Below are 27,864 nucleotides of genomic sequence, written 5' to 3'. Positions count from 1 at the left end.
GGGCTGTGTATATATATGGCATGGTGTAGTAGTGTATGTACTGGGCTGTGTGTGTATATGGCATGGTGTAGTAGTGTCTGTACTGGGCTGTGTGTATGTATGGTATGGTGTAGTAGTGTCTGTACTGGGCTGTGTGTGTATATATGGCATGGTGTAGTAGTGTATGTACTGGGCTGTGTGTGTATATATGGCATGGTGTAGTAGTGTCTGTACTGGGCTGTGTGTATATATAGCATGGTGTAGTAGTGTCTGTACTGGGCTGTGTGTGTATATATGGCATGGTGTAGTAGTGTATGTACTGGGCTGTGTGTATATATATGGCATGGTGTAGTAGTGTCTGTACCGGGCTGTGTGTGTGTGTATATATGGCATGGTGTAGTAGTGTATGTACTGGGCTGTGTGTATATATGGCATGGTGTAGTAGTGTCTGTACTGGGCTGTGTGTCTATATATGGCATGGTGTAGTAGGGTCTGTACTGGGCTGTGTGTGTATATATGGCATGGTGTAGTATTGTATGTACTGGGCTGTGTGTGTGTATGTATGGCATGGTGTAGTAGTGTCTGTACTGGGCTGTGTATATATATATGGCATGGTGTAGTAGTGTATGTACTGGGCTGTGTGTGTATATATGGCATGGTGTAGTAGGGTCTGTACTGGGCTGTGTGTGTATATATGGCATGGTGTAGCAGTGTCTGTACTGGGCTGTGTGTATATATGGCATGGAGTAGTAGTGTCTGTACTGGGCTGTGTGTGTATATATGGCATGGTGTAGAAGTGTCTGTACTGTGCTGTGTGTATATATAGCATGGTGTAGTAGTGTCTGTACTGGGCTGTGTGTATATGGCATGGTGTAGTAGTGTATGTACTGGGCTGTGTGTATATATGGCATGGTGTAGTAGTGTATGTACTGGACTGTGTGTGTATATATGGCATGGTGTAGTAATGTCTGTACTGGGCTGTGTGTGTATATATGGCATGGTGTAGTAGTGTCTGTACTGGGCTGTGTGTGTATATATGGCATGGTGTAGTAGTGTCTGTACTGGGCTGTGTGTATATGGCATGGTGTAGTAGTGTATTTACTGGGCTGTGTGTGTATATATGGCATAGTGTAGTAGTGTATGTACTGGGCTGTGTGTATATATGGCATGGTGTAGTAGTGTCTGTACTGGGCTGTGTGTGTATATATGGCATGGTGTAGTAATGTCTGTACTGGGTTGTGTGTGTATATATGGCATGGTGTAGTAGTGTCTGTACTGGGCTGTGTGTATATATGGCATGGTGTAGTAGTGTCTGTACTGGGCTGTGTGTATATATGGCATGGTGTAGTAGTGTCTGTACTGGGCTGTGTGTATATATGACATGGTGTAGTAATGTCTGTACTGGGCTGTGTGTGTATATGGCATGGTGTAGTAGTGTCTGTACTGGGCTGTGTGTGTATATATGGCATGGTGTAGCAGTGTATGTACTGGGCTGTGTGTATATATGGCATGGTGTAGTAGTGTATGTACTGGGCTGTGTGTGTATATATGGCATGGTGTAGTAGTGTCTGTACTGGGTTGTGTGTGTATATATGGCATGGTGTAGTAGTGTCTGTACTGGGCTGTGTGTGTATATGGCATGGTGTAGTAGTGTCTGTACTGGGCTGTGTGTGTATATATGGCATGGTGTAGTAGTGTATGTACTGGGCTGTGTGTATATATGGCATGGTGTAGTAGTGTATGTACTGGGCTGTGTGTGTATATATGGCATGGTGTAGTAGTGTCTGTACTGGGCTGTGTGTGTATATGGCATGGTGTAGAAGTGTATGTACTGGGCTGTGTGTATATATGGCATGGTGTAGTAGTGTATGTACTGGGCTGTGTGTGTGTATATATGGCATGGTGTAGTAGTGTCTGTACTGGGCTGTGTGTATATATTGCATGGTGTAGTAGTGTTTGTACTGGGCTGTGTGTATATATGGCATGGTGTAGTAGTGTCTGTACTGGGCTGTGTGTATATATGACATGGTGTAGTAGTGTCTGTACTGGGCTGTGTGTGTATATGGCATGGTGTAGTAGTGTCTGTACTGGGCTGTGTGTATATATGGCATGGTGTAGTAGTGTCTGTACTGGGCTGTGTGTATATATGGCATGGTGTAGTAGTGTCTGTACTGGGCTGTGTGTATATATGACATGGTGTAGTAGTGTCTGTACTGGGCTGTGTGTGTATATATGGCATGGTGTAGTAATGTATGTCCTGGGCTGTGTGTGTATATGGCATGGTGTAGTAGTGTCTGTACTGGGCTGTGTGTGTATATATATATATGGCATGGTGTAGTAGTGTCTGTACTGGGCTGTGTGTATATATGACATGGCGTAGTAATGTCTGTACTGGGCTGTGTGTGTATATGGCATGGTGTAGTAGTGTCTGTAGTGTCTGTACTGGGCTGTGTGTGTATATATGGCATGGTGTAGTAGTGTATGTACTGGGCTGTGTGTGTATATATGGCATGGTGTAGTAGTGTATGTACTGGGCTGTGTGTGTATATATGGCATGGTGTAGTAGTGTCTGTACTGGGTTGTGTGTGTATATATGGCATGGTGTAGTAGTGTCTGTACTGGGCTGTGTGTGTATATGGCATGGTGTAGCAGTGTCTGTACTGGGCTGTGTGTGTATATATGGCATGGTGTAGTAGTGTCTGTACTGGGCTGTGTGTATATATTGCATGGTGTAGTAGTGTTTGTACTGGGCTGTGTGTATATATGGCATGGTGTAGTAGTGTCTGTACTGGGCTGTGTGTATATATGACATGGTGTAGTAGTGTCTGTACTGGGCTGTGTGTATATATTGCATGGTGTAGTAGTGTTTGTACTGGGCTGTGTGTATATATGGCATGGTGTAGTAGTGTCTGTACTGGGCTGTGTGTATATATGACATGGTGTAGTAGTGTCTGTACTGGGCTGTGTGTGTATATGGCATGGTGTAGTAGTGTCTGTACTGGGCTGTGTGTATATATGGCATGGTGTAGTAGTGTCTGTACTGGGCTGTGTGTATATATGGCATGGTGTAGTAGTGTCTGTACTGGGCTGTGTGTATATATGACATGGTGTAGTAGTGTCTGTACTGGGCTATATGGCATGGTGTAGTAGTGTCTGTACTGGGCTGTGTGTGTATATATGGCATGGTGTAGTAGTGTATGTAATGGACTGTGTGTATATATGGCATGGTGTAGTAGTGTCTGTACTGGGCTGTGTGTGTATATATGGCATGGTGTAGTAGTGTATGTACTGGGCTGTGTATATATGGCATGGTGTAGTAGTGTATGTACTGGGCTGTGTGTGTATATATGGCATGGTGTTGTAGTGTCTGTACTGGGCTGTGTGTGTATATATGGCATGGTGCAGTAATGTATGTACTGTGCTGGGTGTATATATGGCATGGTGTATTAGTGTCTGTACTGAGCTGTGTGTGTATATGGCATGGTGTAGTAGTGTCTGTACTGGGCTGTGTGTATATATGGCATGGTGTAGTAGTGTCTGTACTGGGCTGTGTGTGTGTATATATGGCATGGTGTAGTAGTGTTTGTACTGGGCTGTGTGTGTATATAACATGGTGTAGTAGTGTCTGTACTGGGCTGTGTGTGTATATATGGCATGGTGTAGAAGTGTCTGTACTGGGCTGTGTGTATATATGGCATGGTGTAGTAGTGTATGTACTGGGCTGTGTGTATATATGGCATGGTGTAGTAGTGTCTGTACTGGGCTCTGTGTATATATGGCATGGTGTAGTAGTGTATGTACTGGCTGTGTGTATATATGGCATGGTGTAGTAGTGTCTGTACTGGGCTGTGTGTGTATATATGGCATGGTGTAGTAGTGTATGTACTGGGCTGTGTGTATATATGGCATGGTGTAGTAGTGTCTGTACTGGGCTGTGTGTGTATATGGCATGGTGTAGTAGTGTATGTACTGGGCTGTGTGTATATATGGCATGGTGTAGTAGTGTCTGTACTGGGCTGTGTGCGTATATATGGCATGGTGTAGTAGTGTATGTACTGGGCTGTGTGTGTGTGTATATATGGCATGGTGTAGTAGTGTATGTACTGGGCTGTGTATATATATGGCATGGTGTAGTAGTGTATGTACTGGGCTCTGTGTGTGTGTGAGATGTGTGTGTGTGTGTGTGTATATATTCATGTATTGGTGCAGTAGTGTTACTTTGTTATATATCATGTGTGTAGACTGTCGTCTCTGGACACTTATTACATCCCACGCGATGGGCCGCTGGCATCATACAAAGAGTTCATTGGCTTGTTACCCACCGTGGATCATCCAGAGGCCTTTGGGCAGCACCCAAATGCAGATGTTGCCAGCCAGATCACCGAGGCACGGACCCTCTTTGACACTCTGCTGTCCCTGCAACCCCAGATCAGTCAGAGTGTGGCGGGAGGGCAAAGCCGAGAAGACAAGGTACAGTGCCACCCCCATGCCTCCCTACCTTACTGTGCCCTCCAGTTCCCTATATCTGCTCAGCCAGGCGTCACTGCTGTCGCTTCCTTAGGTCTTGGAGATCCTGAGCGATGTCCGGCAGAAGATTCCCCAGGAAATGGACTATGAAGGAACGAGGAAGGTGCTGAGTGATGATCCCAGCCCTCTGAATGTGGTGTTATTACAGGAGATTCAGAGATACAACGCCTTGCTGAGCACCATCAGGTCACTATATGTGGGGATATTACATTACCTGTAGCGGGATTCCATACACAGCTGTCACACTAGTACACACGGTGCCCATTACTGGTAGCCGTATCCCACATGCGGCTGTCACACTAGTACACACGGTGCCCATTACTGGTAGCAGTATCCCACATGCGGCTGTCACACTAGTACACGCGGTGCCCATTACTGGTAGCAGTATCCCACATGTGGCTGTCACACTAGTATACTCGGTGCCCGTTACCTGGTAGCGGTATCCCACACACGGCTGTCATACTAGTATACTCGGTGCCCGTTACCTGGTTACCTGGTAACAGGATCCCACACACGTGTCCATCACACTAGTACACGCGGTGCCCATTACCGGCTGTCACACTAGTACACCCTGTGTATTGTCTAGCGTTGTTTCAGCTCTTTATTGTAAGATATACTTTGTTCTTTTGCCTCCAGATCTTCTCTACTAGACCTAGAGCACGGCATACAGGGCCTGGTGGTCATGTCCACTGAACTAGAGGAGATATTCACATATATACACGATGCACGTGTTCCCCCACTCTGGGAAAAGGTAGGGATGTAGAGATATGGTGTGAGGAAAGGATGGAGAGATGGTGTGAGGGGAGGATGGAGAGATGGTGTGAGGAGAGGATGGAGATAGTGTGAGGAGAGGATGGGGAGAGATGGTGTGAGGAGAGGATGGGGAGAGATGGTGTGAGGGGAGGATGGAGATAGTGTGAGGAGAGGATGGGGAGAGATGGTGTGAGGAGAGGATGGGGAGAGATGGTGTGAGGAGGGGATGGGGAGAGATGGTGTGAGTAAAGGATGGGGAGAGATGGTGTGAGGAGAGGATGGAGAGAGATGGTGTGAGGAAAGGATGGGAAGAGATGGTGTGAGGAGAGGATGGGGAGAGATGGTGTGAGGAGAGGATGGAGAGATGGTGTGAGGAGAGGATGGAGAGATGGTGTGAGGGTGGGATAGAGAGAGATGGTGTGAGGAGAGGATGGGAAGAGATGGTGTGAGGGTGGGATAGAGAGAGATGGTGTGTTGAGAAGATGGGGAAAGATGGTATGAGGAAAGGATGGAGAGAGATAGTGTGAGGAGAGGATGGAGAGATGGTGTGAAGAAAGGATGGAGAGAGATGGTGTGAGGAGAGGATGGGGAGAGTCGTGTGAGGAGAGGATGGGGAGAGTTGGTGTGAGGAGAGGATGGGGAGAGATGGTGTGAGGGTGGGATAGAGAGAGATGGTGTGAGGGGGGTGGGGAGAGTTGGTGTGAGGAGAGGATGGGGAGAGATGGTGTGAGGGTGGGATAGAAAGAGATGGGGTGAGGGGAGGATGGGGAGAGATGGTGTGAGGAGAGGATGGGGAGAGATAGTGTGAGGAGAGGATGGAGAGATGGTGTGAAGAAAGGATGGGGAGAGATGGTGTGAGGAGAGGATGGGGAGAGTCGGTGTGAGGAGAGGATGGGGAGAGTTGGTGTGAGGAGAGGATGGGGAGAGATGGTGTGAGGGTGGGATAGAGAGAGATGGTGTGAGGGGGGTGGGGAGAGTTGGTGTGAGGAGAGGATGGGGAGAGATGGTGTGAGGGTGGGATAGAAAGAGATGGGGTGAGGAGAGGATGGGGAGAGATGGTGTGAGGGTGGGATAGAGAGATATGGTGTGAGGAGGGGGTGGGGAGAGTTGGTGTGAGGAGAGGATGGGAAGAGATGATGTGAGGAGAGGATGGGGAGATCGTGTGAGGGTGAGATGGTGTGAGGAGAAGATGGGGAGAGGTGGTCTAAGGAAAGGATGGAGAGAGATGGTGTGAGGAGAGGATGGGGAGAGATGGTGTGAGGGTGGGATAGAGAGAGATGGTGTGAGGGGGGTGGGGAGAGTTGGTGTGAGAAGAGGATGGGGAGAGATGGTGTGAGGGTGGGATATAGAGAGATGGTGTGAGAAGGGGGTGGGGAGAGATGGTGTGAGGGTGGGATAGAAAGAGATGGTGTGAGGAGAGGATGGGGAGAGATGGTGTGAGCGTGGGATAGAGAGAGATGGTGTGAGGAGGGTTGGGGGAGAGTGGGTGTGAGGAGAGGTGGGGAGAGATGTGTGAGGGTGGGATAGAGAGATATGGTGAGAGGAGGGGGTGCGGAGAGTTGGTGTGAGGAGGAGGATGGGAAGAGATGTGTGAGGAGAGGATGGGGAGAGATGGTGTTAGGAGAGGATGGGGAGATCGTGTGAGGGTGAGATGGTGTGAGGAGAAGATGGGGAGAGGTGGTCTAAGGAAAGGATGGAGAGAGATGGTGTGAGGAGAGGATGGGGAGAGATGGTGTGAGGGTGGGATAGAGAGATGGGGTGGGGAGAGTTGGTGTGAGGAGAGGATGGGGAGAGATAGTGTGAGGGTGGGATAGAAAGAGATGGTGTAAGGAGAGGATGGGGAGAGATGGTGTGAGGGTGGGATAGAAAGAGATGGTGTGTGGAGGCGGGGTGGGGAGAGGATGGGAAGAGATGGTGTGAGGAGAGGATGGGAAGAGATGTGTGTGAGGAGAAGATGGGGTGAGGAGAGGATGGGGAGAGTATGGTTTAAGGAGAGTATGGTGAGATGGGTGTGAGGAGAAGATGGGGAGAGGTGGTCTAAGGAAAGGGATGGAGAGAGATGGTGTGAGGGTGGGATGGGGAGAGGTGGTGTGAGGGTGGGATAGAGAAAGATGGTGTGAGGAGAGGATGGGGAGAGATGGTGTGGGGAGAGGAGGGGATGGAGAGAGGTGGTGTAAGGAAAGGATGGAGAGAGATGGTGTGAGGGTGGGATAGAGAGAGATGGTGTGAGGAGAGGATGGGGAGAGATGGTTTAAGGAGAGGATGGAGAGAGGGTGTGAGGGTGAGATGGTGTGAGGAGAAAATGGGAGAGGTGGTCTAAGGAAAGGATGGAGAGAGATGGTGGGAGAGTGGGATGGGGAGAGGTGGGATAGAGAAAGATGGTGTGAGGGGAGGATGGGGAGAGATGGTGTGGGGAGAGGATGGAGAGAGGTGGTGTAAGGAAAGTATGGAGAGAGATGGTGTGAGGGTGGGATAGAAAGAGATGGTGTGAGGAGAGGATGGGGAGAGATGAGGAGAGGAGAGGATGGAGAGAGGTGGTGTAAGGACATGATGGGGAGAGGGGGTGTGAGGACATGATGGGGAGAGGGGATGTGAGGACATGATGGGGAGAGGGGGTGTGAGGACATGATGAGGAGGAGGGGGGGGGTACGAGGGCATACTGGGGAGAGGTGATGTGAGGACATGATGGGGAGAGGGGGTACGAGGGCATACTGTGGAGAGGTGGTGTGAGGACATGATGGGGAGAGGGGGTACAAGGGCATACTGTGGAGAGGTGTTGTGAGGACATGATGAGAAGAGGGGGTACGAGGGCATAATGGGGAGAGGTGGTGTGAGGACATGATGGGGAGAGTTGGTGTGAGGGCATACTGGGGAGAGGTGGTGTCAGGACATGATGGGGAGAGGGGGTACGAGGGCATCCTGGGGAGAGGGGGTACGAGGGCATACTGGGGAGAGGGGGTACGAGGGCATACTGGGGAGAGGTGGTGTGAGGACAGGGAGAGGTGGTGTGAGGACATGATGGGGAGAGGGGGTACAAGGACATGATGAGAAGAGGGGGTACGAGGGCATACTGGGGAGAGGGGGTACGAGGGCATACTGGGGAGAGGGGGTACGAGGGCATACTGGGGAGAGGGGGTACGAGGGCATACTGTGGAGAGGTGGTGTGAGGACATGATGGGGAGAGGGGGTACGAGGGCATACCGTGGAGAGGTGATGTGAGGACATGATGAGGAGAGGGGGTACGAGGGCATACTGGGGAGAGGTGGTGTGAGGACATGATGGGGAGAGGGGGTAAGAGGGCATACTGGGGAGAGGTGATGTGAGGACATGATGGGGAGAGGGGGTACGAGGGCATACTGTGGAGAGGTGGTGTGAGGACATGATGGGGAGAGGGGGTACGAGGGCATACTGTGGAGAGGTGTTGTGAGGACATGATGAGGAGAGGGGGTACGAGGGCATAATGGGGAGAGGTGGTGTGAGGACATGATGGGGAGAGTTGGTGTGAGGGCATACTGGGGAGAGGTGGTGTCAGGACATGATGGGGAGAGGGGGTACGAGGGCATCCTGGGGAGAGGGGGTACGAGGGCATACTGGGGAGAGGGGGTACGAGGGCATACTGGGGAGAGGTGGTGTGAGGACAGGGAGAGGTGGTGTGAGGACATGATGGGGAGAGGGGGTACGAGGACATGATGAGAAGAGGGGGTACGAGGGCATACTGGGGATAGGGGGTATGAGGGCATACTGGGGAGAGGGGGTACGAGGGCATACTGGGGAGAGGGGGTATGAGGGCATACTGTGGAGAGGTGGTGTGAGGACATGATGAGGAGAGGGGGTACGAGGGCATACTGGGGAGAGGGGGTATGAGGGCATACTGGGGAGAGGGGGTACGAGGGCATACTGGGGAGAGGGGGTACGAGGGCATACTGGGGAGAGGTGGTGTGAGGACAGGGAGAGGTGGTGTGAGGACATGATGGGGAGAGGGGGTACGAGGACATGATGAGAAGAGGGGGTACGAGGGCATACTGGGGATAGGGGGTATGAGGGCATACTGGGGAGAGGGGGTACGAGGGCATACTGGGGAGAGGGGGTATGAGGGCATACTGTGGAGAGGTGGTGTGAGGACATGATGAGGAGAGGGGTACGAGGGCATACTGGGGAGAGGGGGTATGAGGGCATACTGGGGAGAGGGGGTACGAGGGCATACTGGGGAGAGGGGGTACGAGGGCATACTGGGGAGAGGTGGTGTGAGGACGGGGAGAGGGGGTGTGAGGACATGATGAGGAGTGGGGGTACGAGGGCATACTGGGGAGAGGGGGTACGAGGGCATACTGGGGAGAGGGGGTACGAGGGCATACTGGGGAGAGGTGGTGTGAGGACGGGGAGAGGTGTTGTGAGGACATGATGAGTAGAGGGGGGTACGAGGGCATACTGGGGAGAGGTGGTGTGAGGACAGATGGGGAGAGTGGGTACGAGGGCATACTAGGGAGAGGGGGTACGAGGGCATACTGGGGAGAGGGGGTACGAGGGCATACTGGGGAGAGGGTGTACGAGGGCATACTGGGGAGAGGGGGTACGAGGGCATACTGGGGAGAGGTGGTGTGAGGACATGATGAGGAGAGGGGGTACGAGGGCATACTGGGGAGAGGGGGTACGAGGGCATACTGGGGAGAGGTGGTGTGAGGACATGATGAGGAGAGGGAGTACTAGGGCATACTGGGGAGAGGGGGTACGAGGGCATACTGGGGAGAGGGGGTACGAGGGGCATACTGGGGAGAGGGGGTACGAGGGCATACTGTGGAGAGGTGGTGTGAGGACATGATGAGGAGAGGGGGGTACAAGGGCATACTGGGGAGAGGTGGTGTGAGGACAGGGAGAGGTGGTGTGAGGACATGATGGGGAGAGGGGGTACGAGGACATGATGAGAAGAGGGGGTACGAGGGCATACTGGGGAGAGGGGGTACGAGGGCATACTGGGGAGAGGGGGTACGAGGGCATACTGGGGAGAGGGGGTACGAGGGCATACTGTGGAGAGGTGGTGTGAGGACATGATGAGGAGAGGGGGTACGAGGGCATACTGGGGAGAGGGGGTATGAGGGCATACTGGGGAGAGGTGGTGTGTGGACGGGGAGAGGGGGTGTGAGGACATGATGAGAAGTGGGGGTACAAGGGCATACTGGGGAGAGGGGGTACGAGGGCATACTGGGGAGAGGGGGTACGAGGGCATACTGGGGAGAGGGGGTACGAGGGCATACTGGGGAGAGGTGGTGTGAGGACGGGGAGAGGTGTTGTGAGGACATGATGAGTAGAGGGGGTACGAGGGCATACTGGGGAGAGGTGGTGTGAGGACAGATGGGGAGAGTGGGTACGAGGGCATACTAGGGAGAGGGGGGTACGAGGGCATACTGGGGAGAGGGGGTACGAGGGTATACTGGGGAGAGGGGGTACGAGGGCATACTGGGGAGAGGGGGTACGAGGGCATACTGGGGAGAGGTGGTGTGAGGACAGATGGGGAGAGTGGGTACGAGGGCATACTAGGGAGAGGGGGTACGAGGGCATACTGGGGAGAGGGGGTACGAGGGCATACTGGGGAGAGGTGGTGTGAGGACATGATGAGGAGAGGGGGTACGAGGGCATACTGGGGAGAGGGGGTACGAGGGCATACTGGGGAGAGGTGGTGTGAGGACATAATGAGGAGAGGGGGTACGAGGGCATACTAGGGAGAGGGGGTACGAGGGCATACTGGGGAGAGGGGGTACGAGGGCATGTACAGTGTGCGCTGGGCAGCAGAATGATTGGCTGCCAGGGTGTATAGGGCAATAATCCTATTCTCTTGGTTTCAGGCTTATCCGTCCCTGAAGCCACTGGCGGCCTGGACTCGGGATCTGGCGCAGCGAGTGGAGATGTTCTCTCACTGGGCGGAGACTGCACATCCCCCTGTTCTGTATTGGCTGTCAGCATTCACCTTCCCCACCGGATTCCTGACCGCCGTGCTCCAGAGTGCAGCCCGGCAGAACAATGTGAGACCAGTATATGTCATATGCGACCGCTAATGGTCGACGGTGACTAGATCGACACCTGGAAATGGTCGACGTAGCATAGGGTGGCATTGACAGGTCGACACAAGCTTAAGGCCGACATGGACATGGTTGACACTCAAAAGCTCGACACCAGTGTAGACTGACTTGGTTCATACTATCCACGTGGGCATAGAGTATAATAGTGTTCCGAGCGAGGGGACGCGGGACACTTATACACCGCCTATGTCAACGTAGACACCATTTTTAAAAAAAAATTGTGTCAACCAAATCCATGTCGACCTATGTCAACCATTTTTAGATGTCGACCTAGTGTTGACCCACTATACTGTAACCGTTCATACCGTGCAGGAGGCCGCTGTGATGTTATATCACCATTGTCTGTCTCTTCCTCAGGTCTCTGTGGACTCTCTGTCCTGGGAATTCATTGTCTCTACTGTAGATGATAATAACCTGGTCTATCCTCCAAAGGTGAGAACTCCAACAGCTATGTGTCCTAGGCAACACTGCTCCTCCCCCTGCAGGGTGACGCAGACAGAAGGGAGCTAGGAGCCTGCCCCTCCCCCTGCAGGGTGACACAGACAGAAGGGAGCTAGGAGCCTGCCCCTGCAGGGTGACACAGACAGAAGGGAGCTATGAGCCTGCCCCTCCCCCTGCAGGGTGACACAGCTAGAAGGGAGCTATAATCCTGCCCCTCCCCCTGCAGGGTGACACAGACAGAAGGGAGCTAGGAGCCTGCCCCTCCCCCCTGCAGGGTGACACAGACAGAAGGGAGCTATGAGCCTGCCCCTCCCCCTGCAGGGTGACACAGACAGAAGGGAGCTATGAGCCTGCCCCTCCCGCTGCAGGGTGACGCAGACAGAAGGGAGCTAGGAGCCTGCCCCTCCCCCTGCAGGGTGACAGATAGAAGGGAGCTATGAGCCTGCCCCTCCCCCTGCAGGGTGACACAGACAGAAGGGAGCTAGGAGCCTGCCCCTCCCCCCTGCAGGGTGACACAGACTGAAGGGAGCTATGAGCCTGCCCCTCCCCCTGCAGGGTGACACAGCTAGAAGGGAGCTATAATCCTGCCCCTCCCCCTGCAGGGTGACACAGACAGAAGGGAGCTAGGAGCCTGCCCCTCCCCCTGCAGGGTGACACAGACAGAAGGGAGCTAGGAGCCTGCCCCTCCCCCTGCAGGGTGACAGATAGAAGGGAGCTATGAGCCTGCCCCTCTCCCTGCAGGGTGACACAGACAGAAGGGAGCTAGGAGCCTGCTCCTCCCCCTGCAGGGCGACACAGACAGAAGGGAGCTATGAGCCTGCCCCTCCCCCTGCAGGGTGACAGACAGAAGGGAGCTATGAGCCTGCCCCTCCCCCTGCAGGGTGACACAGACAGAAGGGAGCTATGAGCCTGCCCCTCCCCCTGCAGGGTGACAGACAGAAGGGAGCTAGGAGCCTGCTCCTTCCCCTGCAGGGTGACACAGACAGAAGGGAGCTATGAGCCCGCCCCTCCCCCTGCAGGGTGACACAGACAGAAGGGAGCTATGAGCCTGCCCCTCCCCCTGCAGGGTGACAGACAGAATGGAGCTATAAGCCTGCCCCTCCCCCTGCAGGGTGACACAGACAGAATAGGACTATGACACTGACTGTGTGTGTATTGCCCATGTTCCCCAGGATGGGGTGTGGATCCGCGGTCTCCATCTGGAGGGGGCCGGGTGGGATAAGAAGAACTCGTGTCTGATGGAAGCGTCACCCATGCAGCTGGTGTGTCCTATTCCAACCATTCACTTCAGACCCACGGAGAGCAAGAAGAAGAGCAGTAAAGGTATGTAATCATTCTGGGCTGCATGGATGGTGTAGTGGTCAGCATTGCTGCCTCACAGCACTCAGGTCATTCTTTCAGTTCCCACCTTAGAGTTTGTATATTCTCCCCGTGCTTGTGTGGGTTTCCCCTGGGTACTCCAATGGATGGTTCTGTGCATAGAGCAGCCCAGCAATGTCTGTTCTCTGTGTGACCACCAGCACAATCCAGTCCAATGTTCCTCTCCCGCAGGTCTGTACTCCTGCCCCTGTTACTATTACCCTCTGCGCTCTTGGGCTGCCGGCCGGGCCTCCTTTGTGATCGGGGTAGATCTCCGAACAGGGTCTTCACCACCCGAACACTGGATCAAGAGGGGGACAGCTCTGCTCATGAGCCTGGACAGCTAAGATGGCCACGATGTCCAACCTCAGCCTGGTGCCTTCTCCAGCCGATGTGTATTATGCTGTAAATGGCTTTTGCGCTGCAATAAAATTTATATTGTCGCTCTTTGGTTTGAACCTTTATCTAAGCTTCATGGACAAGGTGGACAGCATGTCCTCAGAATCCAGAACCTTGTCTGGTCACAACTGGACCAAATCAGTTCTAGTACACTTGGGTGGAAGGCGGTACACCGGGGAAGGACTCTGCAGAAGCAGCTCCGTCCAAGCCAGGCCCCAGGTCTTCTCTGTATCTATGTCGGTAATATAGTCCATACTTGTCTACTCTCCTCGTGTGACCAGAAGACTACCGAAAACTGAGCGGTGCTCCCAGTCACTGCCCTGATGTCCTTCCATTGCAGAAATGTCTTGGTGGACCCGCTTGTCCCTCACTGCACAGTAGCTGTTGGGGAAGAAGCTCTAGGAAGAGGTCCAGATTAGTCAAGAATGTGGACTTTGAGTGACGTGGTGCAGCTTAATTGATGATACTTTTCTAGAAGGTTGGTCACGATAGTTTCCGACTATTCCGTCACCCAAGAAGTTCTAATGGTTTCCCAAGATGCTTTTCATTATCCTGGAGGACTTGGTGGAAGTTACTTTATTAGAAGTTGAGGAATTCTCTAGTAACTAATTGGGCCGTAAGAAAATTTTGCACGCAAATAAAATCCGATTAGTTTTATAGCGAGGTTGGTGGTTTGTAGGAGGATGTAAGAAGAACCGCTTTATTTGGAGCCATTGAGAGAAGCTGAGCAAAACTGATCGTCTTAAGGGGCCTACACACCGGGAGATGCTATTCATTAACAAAATACCCCTGCATCATTCTAAATGGTCTATATCTCGGGACTAAGGGGATAATTCAGCACAAATCGCTAATTACAGATTCGCAAATCAAGCGATTATAGGATAACTGTGCAGCGAGGGGAGGAGAAGGGCAGCACTGTGATGGGAGGTGGGCAGCAGGGTGATGGGAGGAGGGCAGCAGGGTGACGGGAGGAGAAGGGCAGCACTGTGATGGGAGGAGGAAGGCAGCAGGGTGATGGGAGGAGAAGGGCAGCACTGTGATGGGAGGAGGAAGGCAGCAGGGTGATGGGAGGAGAAGGGCAGCACTGTGATGGGAGGAGGAAGGCAGCAGGGTGACGGGAGGAGAAGGGCAGCACTGTGATGGGAGGAGGAAGGCAGCAGGGTGATGGGAGGAGAAGGGCAGCACTGTGATGGGAGGAGGAAGGCAGCAGGGTGACGGGAGGAGAAGGGCAGCACTGTGATGGGAGGAGGAAGGCAGCAGGGTGATGGGAGGAGAAGGGCAGCACTGTGATGGGAGGAGGAAGGCAGCAGGGTGATGGGAGGAGAAGGGCAGCACTGTGATGGGAGGAGGGCAGCAGGGTGACGGGAGGAGAAGGGCAGCACTGTGATGGGAGGAGGGCAGCAGGGTGACGGGAGGAGAAGGGCAGCACTGTGATGGGAGAAGGAAAGCAGCAGGGTGATGGGAGGAGGAAGGCAGCAGGGTGAAGGGAGGAGAAGGGCAGCACTGTGATGGGAGGAGGGCAGCAGGGTGACGGGAGGAGAAGGGCAGCACTGTGATGGGAGGAGGAAGGCAGCAGGGTGATGGGAGGAGAAGGGCAGCACTGTGATGGGAGGAGGAAGGCAGCAGGGTGATGGGAGGAGAAGGGCAGCACTGTGATGGTATGAGGAAGGCAGCAGGGTGATGGGAGGAGGAAGGCAGCAGGGTGATGGGAGGAGAAGGGCAGCAGGGTGATGGGAGGAGAAGGGCAGCACTGTGATGGTAGGAGGAAGGCAGCAGGGTGATGGGAGGAGAAGGGCAGCACTGTGATGGGAGGAGGAAGGCAGCACTGTGATGGGAGGAGAAGGGCAGCACTGTGATGGTATGAGGAAGGCAGCAGGGTGATGGGAGGAGGAAGGCAGCAGGGTGATGGGAGGAGAAGGGCAGCAGGGTGACGGGAGGAGGAAGGCAGCAGGGTGATGGGAGGAGAAGGGCAGCACTGTGATGGTATGTGGAAGGCAGCAGGGTGATGGGAGGAGGAAGGCAGCAGGGTGATGGGAGGAGAAGGGCAGCACTGTGATGGGAGGAGGAAGGCAGCAGGGTGATGGGAGGAGAAGGGCAGCACTGTGATGGGAGGAGGAAGGCAGCAGGGTGATGGGAGGAGAAGGGCAGCACTGTGATGGTATGAGGAAGGCAGCAGGGTGATGGGAGGAGGAAGGCAGCAGTGTTATGGGAGGAGGAGGTGGGCAGCAGGGTGATGAAAGGAGGGCAGCAGGGTTATAGGAGGAAGAGGAGGGCAGCAGGGTGATGGGAAGGGAAACAGTATATGTGTGTATGTGTATAGGGAGTATTAGGGTAGCACTGGAGCAGCAGTGGGAGAGTGTCGGAGGCAAGAGGCAGTGATAGGCTGGGGGCAGGTCACAGGAGAGGGGGGGTGAGGGCTGGTGTGTGTGTGTGTGTGTGTGTGTGTGTGTAGGTAGGTAGCACAGTGTCAGGGTAGCACTGGAGCAGCCTAGGGAGAGTGTCAGAGGCAGGAGGCAGGACACAGAGGAGGGGTGGTGATGGCTGGTGTGTGTGTGTGTGTATATATTTATTTTATTTATTTATTAACAGTTTCTTATATAGCGCAGCATATTCCATTGCGCTTTACAAAGAAGACAGTCATACAACAAACAGGGTATTTACAGACAGTCAAAATGTAGGAGGGCCCTGCTCGCAAGCTTACAATCTGTAGGGAAATAGGCACTGATACATAAGGATAGATACTGTATTCTTTATTGCATCGATTCCACCAGAATGCAAGATTCTATGACTGGTTCTGGAATTTGATAAGCTTGCCTGAAGAGGTGAGTTTTTAGGGAACGCTTATAGGTTTGGAGACTGGAGTAGAGTCTTATTGTGCTTGGGAGGGCATTCCACCAGAGCCGGATTAAGGCTTTCGGGGGGCCCTGGGCACTTTAGAAAGGGGGGACCTCTCTTACTTACCATTACTGGCCGCAAACTGCATTGGAGAATATTACACTGTCAAAACACAGAGTAGAAGCAGTATAAACTTGGTCAATGGTCAACTGCAGGGGGGGGGGGGGGGGGGATTAATATAAACATATATAATATATATATATTATACCACATGAAAAGCCTCTGTATGTCCCTCTGTACCTTACTCTCTTACACTGTAGGAGCCCTAACAGGCCCAGCGCTGCCTCTGATTAAAAACCCTCCCATGACAAGGCAGCAGCTGCTGCTGCTATCCTTAATTTGCCTGAGAAGCATATGATGAGCTCCACCAAGCAGAGCTCAGCACAAGCCTCTCAGCCTCTGACCTCATGTGCAAAGTGTTATGGGACTCAGTCAACTCCCAGTAATGCATTGCACACTTGTGCAGTCAGTGTGCCTTGACTCCTGATACTCAGCACCATTAATCATTGTCACATTGGCAGATAGGTGAAGCTGCAGCACTACCCCACTGCCATGCACAAAAACATTAGCTAAAAAAATAAAAATTACATAAAAAAAAAAAAAATACATGCCAACCCCGGGGGCCCCAAGATAGAAGGGGGCCCATGGGTACTGACAACCTGTGCCCCCGTTATAATCTGGCTCTGAATTCCACAGAGTGGGCGCAGCCCGAAGAAAGTCCTGCAGTCGGGAATGGGAGTGAGTAATGAGTGTGGATGAGAGACGCAGATATTGGGAGGAGCGTAGAGGTCGTGTTGGATGATATATTGAGATAAGTGAAGATATGTATGTTGGTGTAGTTTGGTTTATGGCTTTGTGTGTAAGTAAAATAATTTTGTATTGAATACGGTAGAATACAGGTAACCAGTGAAGTGATATGTGTGTGTGTGTAGGTAGGTAGCACAGTGTCAGGGTAGCACTGGAGCAGCAGAGGGGGAGTGTTGGAGGCAGTGATAGGCTGGGGGCAGGACACAGGAGGGGGGATTAGGGCTGGTGTGTGTGTGTGTGTGTGTGTGCAGGTAGGTAGCACAGTGTCAGGGTAGCACTGAAGCAGCAGAGGGAGAGTGTCAGAGGCAGTGATAGGCTATTGGCAGGACACAGGAAAGGGAGGGCTGGGTGGGTGGGTGTGTGTGTGTGTGTGTGTGTAGGCAGCACAGTGTCAGGGTATCACTGGAGCAGCAAAGGGGGAGTGTTGGAGGCAGGAGGCAGTGATAAGCTGAAGGCAGGACACAGGAGGGGGAGGGCTGGTTTGTGTGTGTGTGTGTGTGTGTGTGTGTGTGTGTGTGTGTGTGTGTGTGTGTGTGTGTGTGTGTGTAAGTAATATATATATATATATATATATATATATATATATATATATATATATATATATATATATATATATTTACAGGGCTATTTTTCAGCAGGCTCCAGCAGGAACTGAGGCCCTTATTCTAGTTCACTCTTTCAGACAAAATATTTATTGGATGGACAAAACCATGTGCACTGCAGGTGAGGCAGGTGTTACTTGTGCAGAGATAATTAGATTTGGGTGGGGTTTTACACCTGCCTCACCTGCAGTGCACATGGTTTTGTCCATCTAAGAAATATTTTGTCAGAAAGAGTGAACTAGAATAAGGGCCTCAGTTCCTGCTGGAGCCTGCTGAAAAATAGCCCTGTATATATATATATATATATATATATATATATATATATATATATATATATATATATATATATATATATATATATAATTGTGTGTGTGTGTGTGTGTGTGTGTAGGTAGGTAGGTAGCACACTGTCAGGGTATCACTGGAGCAGCAGAGGGGGAGAGTTGGAGGCAGGAGGCTGTGATAAGCTGAGGGCAGGACACAGGAGGGGAGGGCTGGTTTGTGTGTGTGTAAGTATAATATATATGTGTGTGTCGGTAGGTAGGTAGCACAGTGTCAGGGTATCACTGGAGCAGCAGAGGGGGAGTGTCGGAGGCAGGAGGCAGTGATAGGCTGTGGGCAGGACACAGGAGGGGAGGGCTGGTTTGTTTGTGTGTGTGTGTGTGTGTGTGTGTGTGTGTAAGTATAATATATGTGTGTGTGTGTGTAGGTAGGTACTGGTAGCACAGTGTCAGGGTATCACTGGAGCAGCAGAGGAGGAGTGTCGGAGGCAGGAGGCAGTGATAGGCTGGGGGCAGGACACAGGAGGGGAGGGCTGGTTTGTGTGTGTGTGTGTGTGTGTGTAAGTATAATATATATGTGTGTGTAAGTAGGTAGGTAGCACAGTGTCAGGGTATCACTAGAGCAGCAGAGAGGGAGTGTCGGAGGCAGTGATAGGCTGGGGGCAGGACACAGGAGGGGAGGGCTGGTTTGTGTGTGTGTGTGTGTGTGTGTGTATGTAAGTATAATATATATATGTGTGTGTGTGTGTGTGTGCAGGTAGGTAGCACAGTGTCAGGGTATCACTGGAGCAGCAGAGGGGGAGTGTCAGAGGCAGGAGGCAGTGATAGGCTGGGGGCAGGACACAGGAGGGGGAGGGCTGGTAAATGACGTCAGCCTCACTACGCACTTCAAATACAGCAGCAGAATTTCCAGAGAAATCCTTCTCCCCAGCAGCCACACTTCTACTTTCCTCTGCTCCCTATACGTCTCCTGCCTCCCCCTGCTGCTTCCTGCCTCTCTCATCACCCCCTGCCACCCTATCTGCTTCTGTCCCTGCTCCCCCTGACCCTGCTATACCTCCCCAACACCTACCCCCTGCTACTTCCTCCATTATCCTCCTCTATACCACCTACCCCTCATCTCTCTGAGTCATCCAAAGTACCCCCAACTCTACCCTGCTCCTACCCCGATACCCCCTCCCTATATCCATTCTGCCCCTTATTCCCCCATCTTTCTCTCCATACATAACCGTATACAGTCACACCCACCTGAAGATGCCGCGCGGGACTCCGAGGAAGGGCAGATGCACAGGTGTGTGAGCCTGGGGCACAGGGGCATTACTGCTGTGGGTGTATTGTACTGCCGCTGTATCATTATGTATGTATAATACTGTACTATGGGGGGGGGGGGGGGCACACTAGGCACATGCCTAAGGCCAGCTGGGTTCTGGGGCAGAAGGTGCTATAGGAGATGCCTCGGCTTGTGATAGATTTACTAGAGCTTTCTCAAATGAAAAGTGGAGCCGTTGCCCGTAGCAACCAACCAGATTGTCTTGTCTATATTGCATCCTGGTGTGAAAGGGATTACATTGTTTCCCATTTGTACATGGCAGCAGCATGTGCCGGCGCTATATAAATGAATGTTAATGATATGTCCTGCTCTCAGAGGAAGATCAGGGGGACGTATTCACATAAGTGCGGGCCAGGCAGAGCGGCACGTATGCATATATACATGGACCCAGGGGGCGGGGCCAGCACATGCCGGGAATATCTGTGGGAATACAGGACACCCACTCCGTGCCATCGCCCATTATACTATTACCCACACACATTACACTATGCACAATGCTGGCCAGGCGCTGGTGGCCCCAGATTTCCTACCAGTCCTCCCTGATTGCCAGCTCCATGGCGGACTCATCCATGGCGCATATCCCCCAGATTGCCACCACTGTAGCTGTCTCATTGAGCCCTCCCTTATTGTCCCTTTAGTAGCTGTCTCACACAGTGATCCACTCACAGCATTCCCCCATCAATGTCCAGGTCACAGCACTCCACCCCCAACAATGTCCACCTCACAGCTCTCCACCCTCATCAACGTCCAGCTCACAGCACTACCTATGTCAATGTCCAGTTCACAGCACTCCACCCTCATCAATGTCCAGCTCACAGCACTACCAATGTCAATGTCCACCTCACAGCGATCCCCCTGTCGATTACTAGCTCACAGCACTCCCAATGTCAATGTCCAGCTCATAGTACTCCATCCCCTTCAATGTCCACCTCACAGCACTTCCCTTGTCAATGTCCAGCTCATGACACTTAACCCCATTAATGTCCACCTCACAGCACTCCCGCTGTTAATGTCCCTCTCACAGCACTCCATTTCTTCAATATCCACTTTGCAGTACACCCTTCAATGTCCACCTCTCAGAACTCTATCCCCTTCAGTGTCCACCTCACAGTACGTCCTTCAGTGTCCACCTCATAGCATTCCTCCTGTAAATGTCCAGCTCACAGCACTCCACTCCCTTCAATGTCCACCTCACAGCACTCCACCCCCTTCAATTTCCACTTCACAGTACTACCCCCTTCAGTGTCCACCTCAAAGCAATCCCCCCACCTATTAATGTCCACCTCACAGCACTACATCCCCATCATTGTCCACCTCACAGTACTATCCCCCATCAATGTCCACCTCACAGCACTCCCCATGTCAATGTCCAGCTCACGGCTCTCCACCCCCATCAATGTCCACCTCACAGTATTCCCCCGATCAATGTCCATCTCACAGCACTCCACACCATCAATGTCCATCTCACAGCACTCCATCCCTTTCAATGTCTACCACACAGCACTCCCCTTCAATGTCCACCTCACAGCACTTCCCCCACATATCAATGTCCACCTCACAGCACTTCCCCCCCCCCCCCCCACACACACACGTCAATCTCCACCTAACAGCACTCCACACCCATCAATGTCCACCTGACAGTACTATCCCCTTCAGTGTCCACCTCACTGGGTTCCACATATATTCTAGCAGTGAGTCTGTTATACTGTGGTGTTTAGTGCACTGCAGGGGGGGGATACACAAATCTATACACATCAGCTTTACAGACATCCCTGAACTAGGCTCTACACACTATACATTACATTATACAAATATACTTATTACACACATTATACTATACACACATAATACTAATTATACACATTATACCATACACATACATTATACACACACATTATACTATACACACATAATACTATTATACACATTATACCATACACATACATTACACTATACACACACATACTATACACACATAATACTAATTATACACATTATACCATACACATACATTACACTATACACACACATTATACTATCCACACATAATACTATTATACACATTATACCATACACATACATTACACTATACACACATTATACTATACACACATAATACTATTTATACACATTATACCATACACATACATTACACTATACACACACATTATAGTATACACGCACATTATACAAATTACACACATTACACTATACACTCAGTATACCAACTATGCACATTACACTATACACACATTATACTATACACATTGCACTATGCACACACATTATAACAATGACACACATTATGCTATACACATTGTACTATACACGCACATTATACAAATTACACACATTACACTATGCACATTACACCATAGCATACAACTATGCACATTACACCATAGCTGCTTACCCTCCTGCATTCTACAGGAGACTCCCTCAAATAGCAGCAATCTCCCTCTCTCCCTCATTAGTCTAGCAATCTCCCTCATGTCACCTCCCCTCCTGCATTCTGCAGGAGACTCCCTGACATAGCTGCTTACCATAGCTGCTTACCCTCCTGCATTCTACAGGAGACTCCCTCAAATAGCAGCAATCTCCCTCTCTCCCTCATTAGTCTAGCAATCTCCCTCATGTCACCTCCCCTCCTGCATTCTGCAGGAGACTCCCTGACATAGCAGCAATCTCCCTCATTAGTCTAGCAATCTCCCCCATGTCACCTAGCCCAGATTACACTGTTACATCATAGTTACCTCCCCTCCTGCATTCTACAGGAGACTCCCTGACATAGCAGCAATCTCCCTCTCTCCCTCATTAGTCTAGCAATCTCCCTCATGTCACCTAGCCCACATTACATTGTTACATCATAGTTACCTCCCCTCCTGCATTCTGCAGGAGACTCCCTGACATAGCAGCAATCTCCCTCTCTCCCTCATTAGTCTAGCAATCTTCCTCAGGTCACCTAGCCCAGATTACACTGTTACATCATAGTTACCTCCCCTCCTGCATTCTGCAGGAGACTCTCTGACATAGCAGCAATCTCCCTCTCTCCCTCATTAGTCTAGCAATCTTCCTCAGGTCACCTAGCCCAGATTACACTGTTACATCATAGTTACCTCCCCTCGGGATGCGGTTAATTTCCCGGAATCCCAGCCTTCAAAATCCCAACGCTGGAATCCCGACTGCTGAAATCCCGAAACTTTCTCCCTCCGTGGGTGTGTGGGTGTCCATGACACCCATAGAGGGAGAACAAATTTGCGTGCTGAGCGTAGCGAGGCACCGGGCCCGCTGCGCGGCGAGCGCAGCGAGCCCGCAAGGGGGGTCGATCCACGTGTCCCCCCCCCCCCTGTCGGGATTTCGGTGGTCGGGATTCCAGCGTCGGGATTTTAAACGCTGGGATTACGACCGCCGGGATTCCATACCGAATCCCTCCCCTCCTGCATTCTGCAGGAGACTCCCTGACATAGCAGCAATCTCCCTCTCTCCCTCAGTCTATCAATCTCCCTCATGTCACCTAGCAGACCGTACACTGTTACATCATAGTTACCTCCCCTGCTGCATTCTGCAAGAGACTCCCTGATATAGTAGCAATCTCCCTCTCTCCCTCATTAGTCTAACAATCTCTCTTAAGGTGGCCATACACATGCAGATTTTTCTGCAGATCTGGCTGGTTGGAACAAAATCCTGGTTATGGATGAGAGCAATTGACAGTTGACCATTTGCTTGAAAATGCTGGAAAACTGACAAACTGTCACTCATCCATAACCATGTTTTTGTTCCAACCAGCCAGATCTGAAGATAAATCTTACTAGTGTATGGGCACCTTTACATTTTTGGGGAAAAAAGGAATGAGAGACAGATACATTTATATTGAGTCATCAGCGCCATTTCCCAGCACTTTACCAAGTATAGTATCTCTTACTAACTGCTTTGGGGCTCATCTACATTTGGATATAAGTCATTTTAGAAGATTCCTCTCAGATGTAGCAGTACACACCCACGATTTTAAGGGCCACATTCACAATCTCTTTTCACAATCTTTCCATATATGGAACTAGCCACGCCCTTTAAAAGGAGCATGAAACGTCCCCTCAATGAGGTGCTGTGCAAAATTCTGCTACCAACTATAATCTCCCTGAAACTAGTATTCAAAAGTAGGCAAGTATGCATTACACTATACACACATTATACTCTACACATTGCACTATACACACACATTATAACAATTACGCACATTACACTATACACACAGTATGCCAACTATACACACATTATACTATACACATTGCACTATACACACACATTATACAAATTACACTATACACACAGTATAGCAACTATACACATTACACTATACACACATTATACTATACACATTGCACTATACACACACATTATACAAATTACACACATTACACTCTACACACACATTATATTATACACATTGTTCTATACACGTACATTATACAAATTACACACATTACACTATACACCCAGTATACCAACTATGCACATTACACTATACACACATTGTACTATACACATTGCACTATACACACACATTATACAAATTACACTATACACACAGTATAGCAACTATACACATTACACTATACACACATTATACTATACACATTGCACTATACATACACATTATAACAATTACACACATTACACTCTACACACACATTATACTATACACATTGTTCTATACACGTACATTATACAAATTACACACATTACACTATACACATTACACTATACACACATTGTACTATACACATTGCACTATACACACACATAACAATTACGCACATTAAACTATACACACAGTATACCAACTATACACACATTATACTATACACATTGCACTATACACACACACACACACATTATAATAATTACACACATTTCACTATACACACACATTATACTATACACACACAGTATAGCAACTATACACATTACACTATGCACACATTATACTATACACACTGCACTTTACACACACATTATACAAATTACACACATTACACTATGCACACATTATACTATACACATTACAGTACGCACACACACATTAAATTATACACATTACACCACACACACATCCTATGTACATTACACATACAAACACATTACACTATACATATTACACTACACACATTATACCAATTACAATATACACACATTATACCAACTATACACATTACACTACACGCACATTATACTGTACACATTACACTACACGCACATTATACTATACACATTACACTACACGCACATTATACTATACACATTACACTACACGCACATTATACTGTACACATTACACTACACACATTATACTGTACACATTACACTACACACACATTATACTGTACACATTACACTACACGCACATTATACTGTACACCTTACACTACACGCACATTATACTATACACATTACACTACACGCACATTACACTACACACATTATACTGTACACATTACACTACACACACATTATACTGTACACATTACAGTAAGCACACACACATTATACTGTACACATTACACCACACACACACATTACACTATACACATTACACCACACACACACACACACACATTACACTATACACATTACACCACACACACACACACACACACATTACACTATACCAGAGGTTCCCAAGCTTCTTATAATCACGGCAAAGAAAAAGGGAGGGATAGTTGCAGCGCTCTCGAATTTTAATGAGTTGATTTCTCAATATAAGTATAAAATAAACACATACATATATAATACATATGAAAAATAAAAAATGTGCAAATAATTACATGTATAGATAAATGAATATCTTTTAAAACCAGCAAGTGGACCGATTGTGTAAGAAATGTATATAACCTGCTCTGGTTGATAACCACTCGAAAACGGGCACTGGAGTCCAAAACGGGCACTCTATTTTGGACTCCAGTGCCCGTTTTCGAGTGGTTATCAACCAGAGCAGGTTATATACATTTCTTACACAATCGGTCCACTTGCTGGTTTTAAAAGATATTCATTTATCTATACATGTAATTATTTGCACATTTTTTATTTTTCATATGTATTATATATGTATGTGTTTATTTTATACTTATATTGAGAAATCAACTCATTAAAATTCGAGAGCGCTGCAACTATCCCTCCCTTTTTCTTTGTAAGCTTCACCAGGGATCTGACTAATCCCTTGTTGCAGCAGCTCACCCTGAGCTAAACAACCACGACCAGCGCTCTAAACAGCTTTTGCTGCCCTTTCTTTATAATCACGGCACCCTGAAACACCAGAATTATTGCGCCCCCCCCCTGGCTACAGGTTTCTCATTGAGAAAGTTAGAAACAAATATTAAGCTAAATAAATAGTGTTTATATCCCATCCTTAGGTCAGTGATGTGGTAATGGAGAGGATTCACTTGTGTTTCTGCACAATTATACTATTATCAGCGGTGTAGCTAGGTGCTATGGTGCCCGGAGCAAGGACATATTTTGTTGCCCCCCCCCCCCCCCCGGGTAATGAATTGGGGGCGTGGCTAACATGTGTTGGCATGTTACATTTGAAAAGAAAAAACTTAAAAAATACGTAATCTGCTGCGCTATATAAGACGCTGTAACGGAATCTGCTGCGCTATATAAGACGCTGTAACGGAATCTGCTGCGCTATATAAGACGCTGTAACGGAATCTGCTGCGCTATATAAGACACTGTAACGGAATATGCTGCACTATATAAGACACTGTAACGGAATCTGCTGCGCTATATAAGACACTGTAACGGAATCTGCTGCACTATATAAGACACTGTAACGGAATCTGCTGCGCTATATAAGGCACTGTAACGGAATCTGCTGCGCTATATAAGACACTGTAACGGAATCTGCTGCGCTATATAAGACACTGTAACGGAACCTGCTGCGCTATATAAGACGCTGTAACGGAACCTGCTGCGCTATATAAGGCGCTGTAACGGAATCTGCTGCGCTATATAAGACACTGTAACGGAACCTGCTGCGCTATATAAGACGCTGTAACGGAACCTGCTGCGCTATATAAGGCGCTGTAACGGAATCTGCTGCGCTATATAAGACACTGTAACGGAATCTGCTGCGCTATATAAGACGCTGTAACGGAATCTGCTGCGCTATATATATGTATATATATATATATATACATACAGATAAAGAATAAAGATAAATACAGCACACAGCATGGCCGGGGTGGCAGCAGAAGCCAGAGAGATTCACTCTCTCCCTCTCCCCCCCCCCCCCACCCCCCCCCCACGAATCCCAAACCCCAAGTTTATTATGTTTATTTCTATTTTGAAATACATTAATTAGCGTTTTAAAAAAAACAACCTTCATTAAGGAGTAACAGGGCGGCAGCAGGGGCGGCAGCAGCAAAACTTCTCCTCCTCCAGGGCGGCTACAGCCAGCTCTTGGTAAGTCTGATTACGCTGCTGTAGCCAGGGAGGAGGGGGTGAGTCTGGGAGGAGTCTGTCTTTGGTGCTGCTACGCTACGCTGCGCTGCCCGGAAGCCGGACCGGGCAGCAGCAGCAGCAATTTAGAAGATAGAGGATTCAGCCCGCCGCCCGGCCTCACCGTCCGTGACGCTTGGCGGCAGGGGCCGGGCGAGCAGGGCAGGAAGGAGGCAGGCGCCGGGTAGGGCAGGGCAGCCGCCGGCGCACGCTGCCCTACCCGGCATACTTGAATGCGTGAAGGCATAATTTGCGAAGGGGGGGCGACCGGTGGCGCCATTCCACCAATCGGCGCCCGGAGCAGGAGCTCCGGTGGCTCCGCCCTCCCTACGCCTCTGACTATTATATTGGACATAATAACTTTGAATTGGTCCTGGACCACCAACCCAGGGCACCCCTGCAAGTCCACCAAGGCCACGGCACACAGTTTGGGAACCACTGCACTACACACATTATACTACACACATTATACTATACACATTACACTACACACATTATACTATACAAATTACACTACACACATTACACATTATACTATACACATTACACTACACATATTATACTATACACATTACACTACACACATTATACTATACACATTACACCAGGCATGTCCAAACTATGGCCCTCCAGCTGTTGTGAAACTACAAGTTCTATCATGCCTTGCCACAGTTTTGCTATAAGGCAGGGTTGCCGACTTTCTCATTCTCCTCTCCGGGAGAAGCCCGGAGAGGAGAGATTCAGTAGCCGCTCAGGGGGCGGGGCTTAAGCGTGACATCACTAAGCCCCGCCCCCATGCTGGTAAACCAGCAAATTCAGTGATCTCCGTGGAGGGGGCGGGGCTAAAATGACGCGATTGTGTCATTTTAGCTCCGCCCCCTCCTCTGAGACCCGAGGATCGCGGCATTTTAATGCCGCGATCC

General features: G+C 50.0%; 2 protein-coding genes across 7 annotated transcripts in view; both read left to right on the top strand.

Annotated features, from left to right (window-relative positions):
- DNAH2 (dynein axonemal heavy chain 2) overlaps window positions 1–13,576 on the top strand; it is a 133,279-nt gene extending 119,703 nt beyond the window's left edge. The window contains 7 exon segments of the mRNA XM_083185671.1: window positions 4,221–4,449; window positions 4,541–4,692; window positions 5,143–5,257; window positions 11,100–11,276; window positions 11,691–11,765; window positions 12,947–13,097; window positions 13,326–13,576. Coding sequence (XP_083041797.1) covers window positions 4,221–4,449; window positions 4,541–4,692; window positions 5,143–5,257; window positions 11,100–11,276; window positions 11,691–11,765; window positions 12,947–13,097; window positions 13,326–13,480 — 1,054 coding nt within the window. The 3' untranslated portion in view covers window positions 13,481–13,576.
- A 5,420-nt stretch (window positions 13,577–18,996) lies between these two features.
- The window catches only part of KDM6B (lysine demethylase 6B), a 77,208-nt gene continuing 68,340 nt past the window's right edge, over window positions 18,997–27,864 (top strand). For 4 of the 6 annotated variants that reach the window (XM_083185670.1, XM_083185669.1, XM_083185661.1 and 1 more), the window contains exon 1: window positions 18,997–19,408. The gene's annotated coding sequence lies outside the window, so the exon portion shown is untranslated. The remainder of the gene's footprint in view (window positions 19,409–27,864) is intronic. The other 2 variants (XM_083185666.1, XM_083185667.1) reach the window with 1 other exon arrangement.

The sequence above is a fragment of the Crinia signifera genome, chromosome 4 (assembly GCF_055691185.1).
Source record: "Crinia signifera chromosome 4, ASM5569118v1, whole genome shotgun sequence".
NCBI lineage: Eukaryota > Metazoa > Chordata > Amphibia > Anura > Myobatrachidae > Crinia > Crinia signifera.
This window is presented reverse-complemented; position numbering and strand designations above follow the sequence as displayed.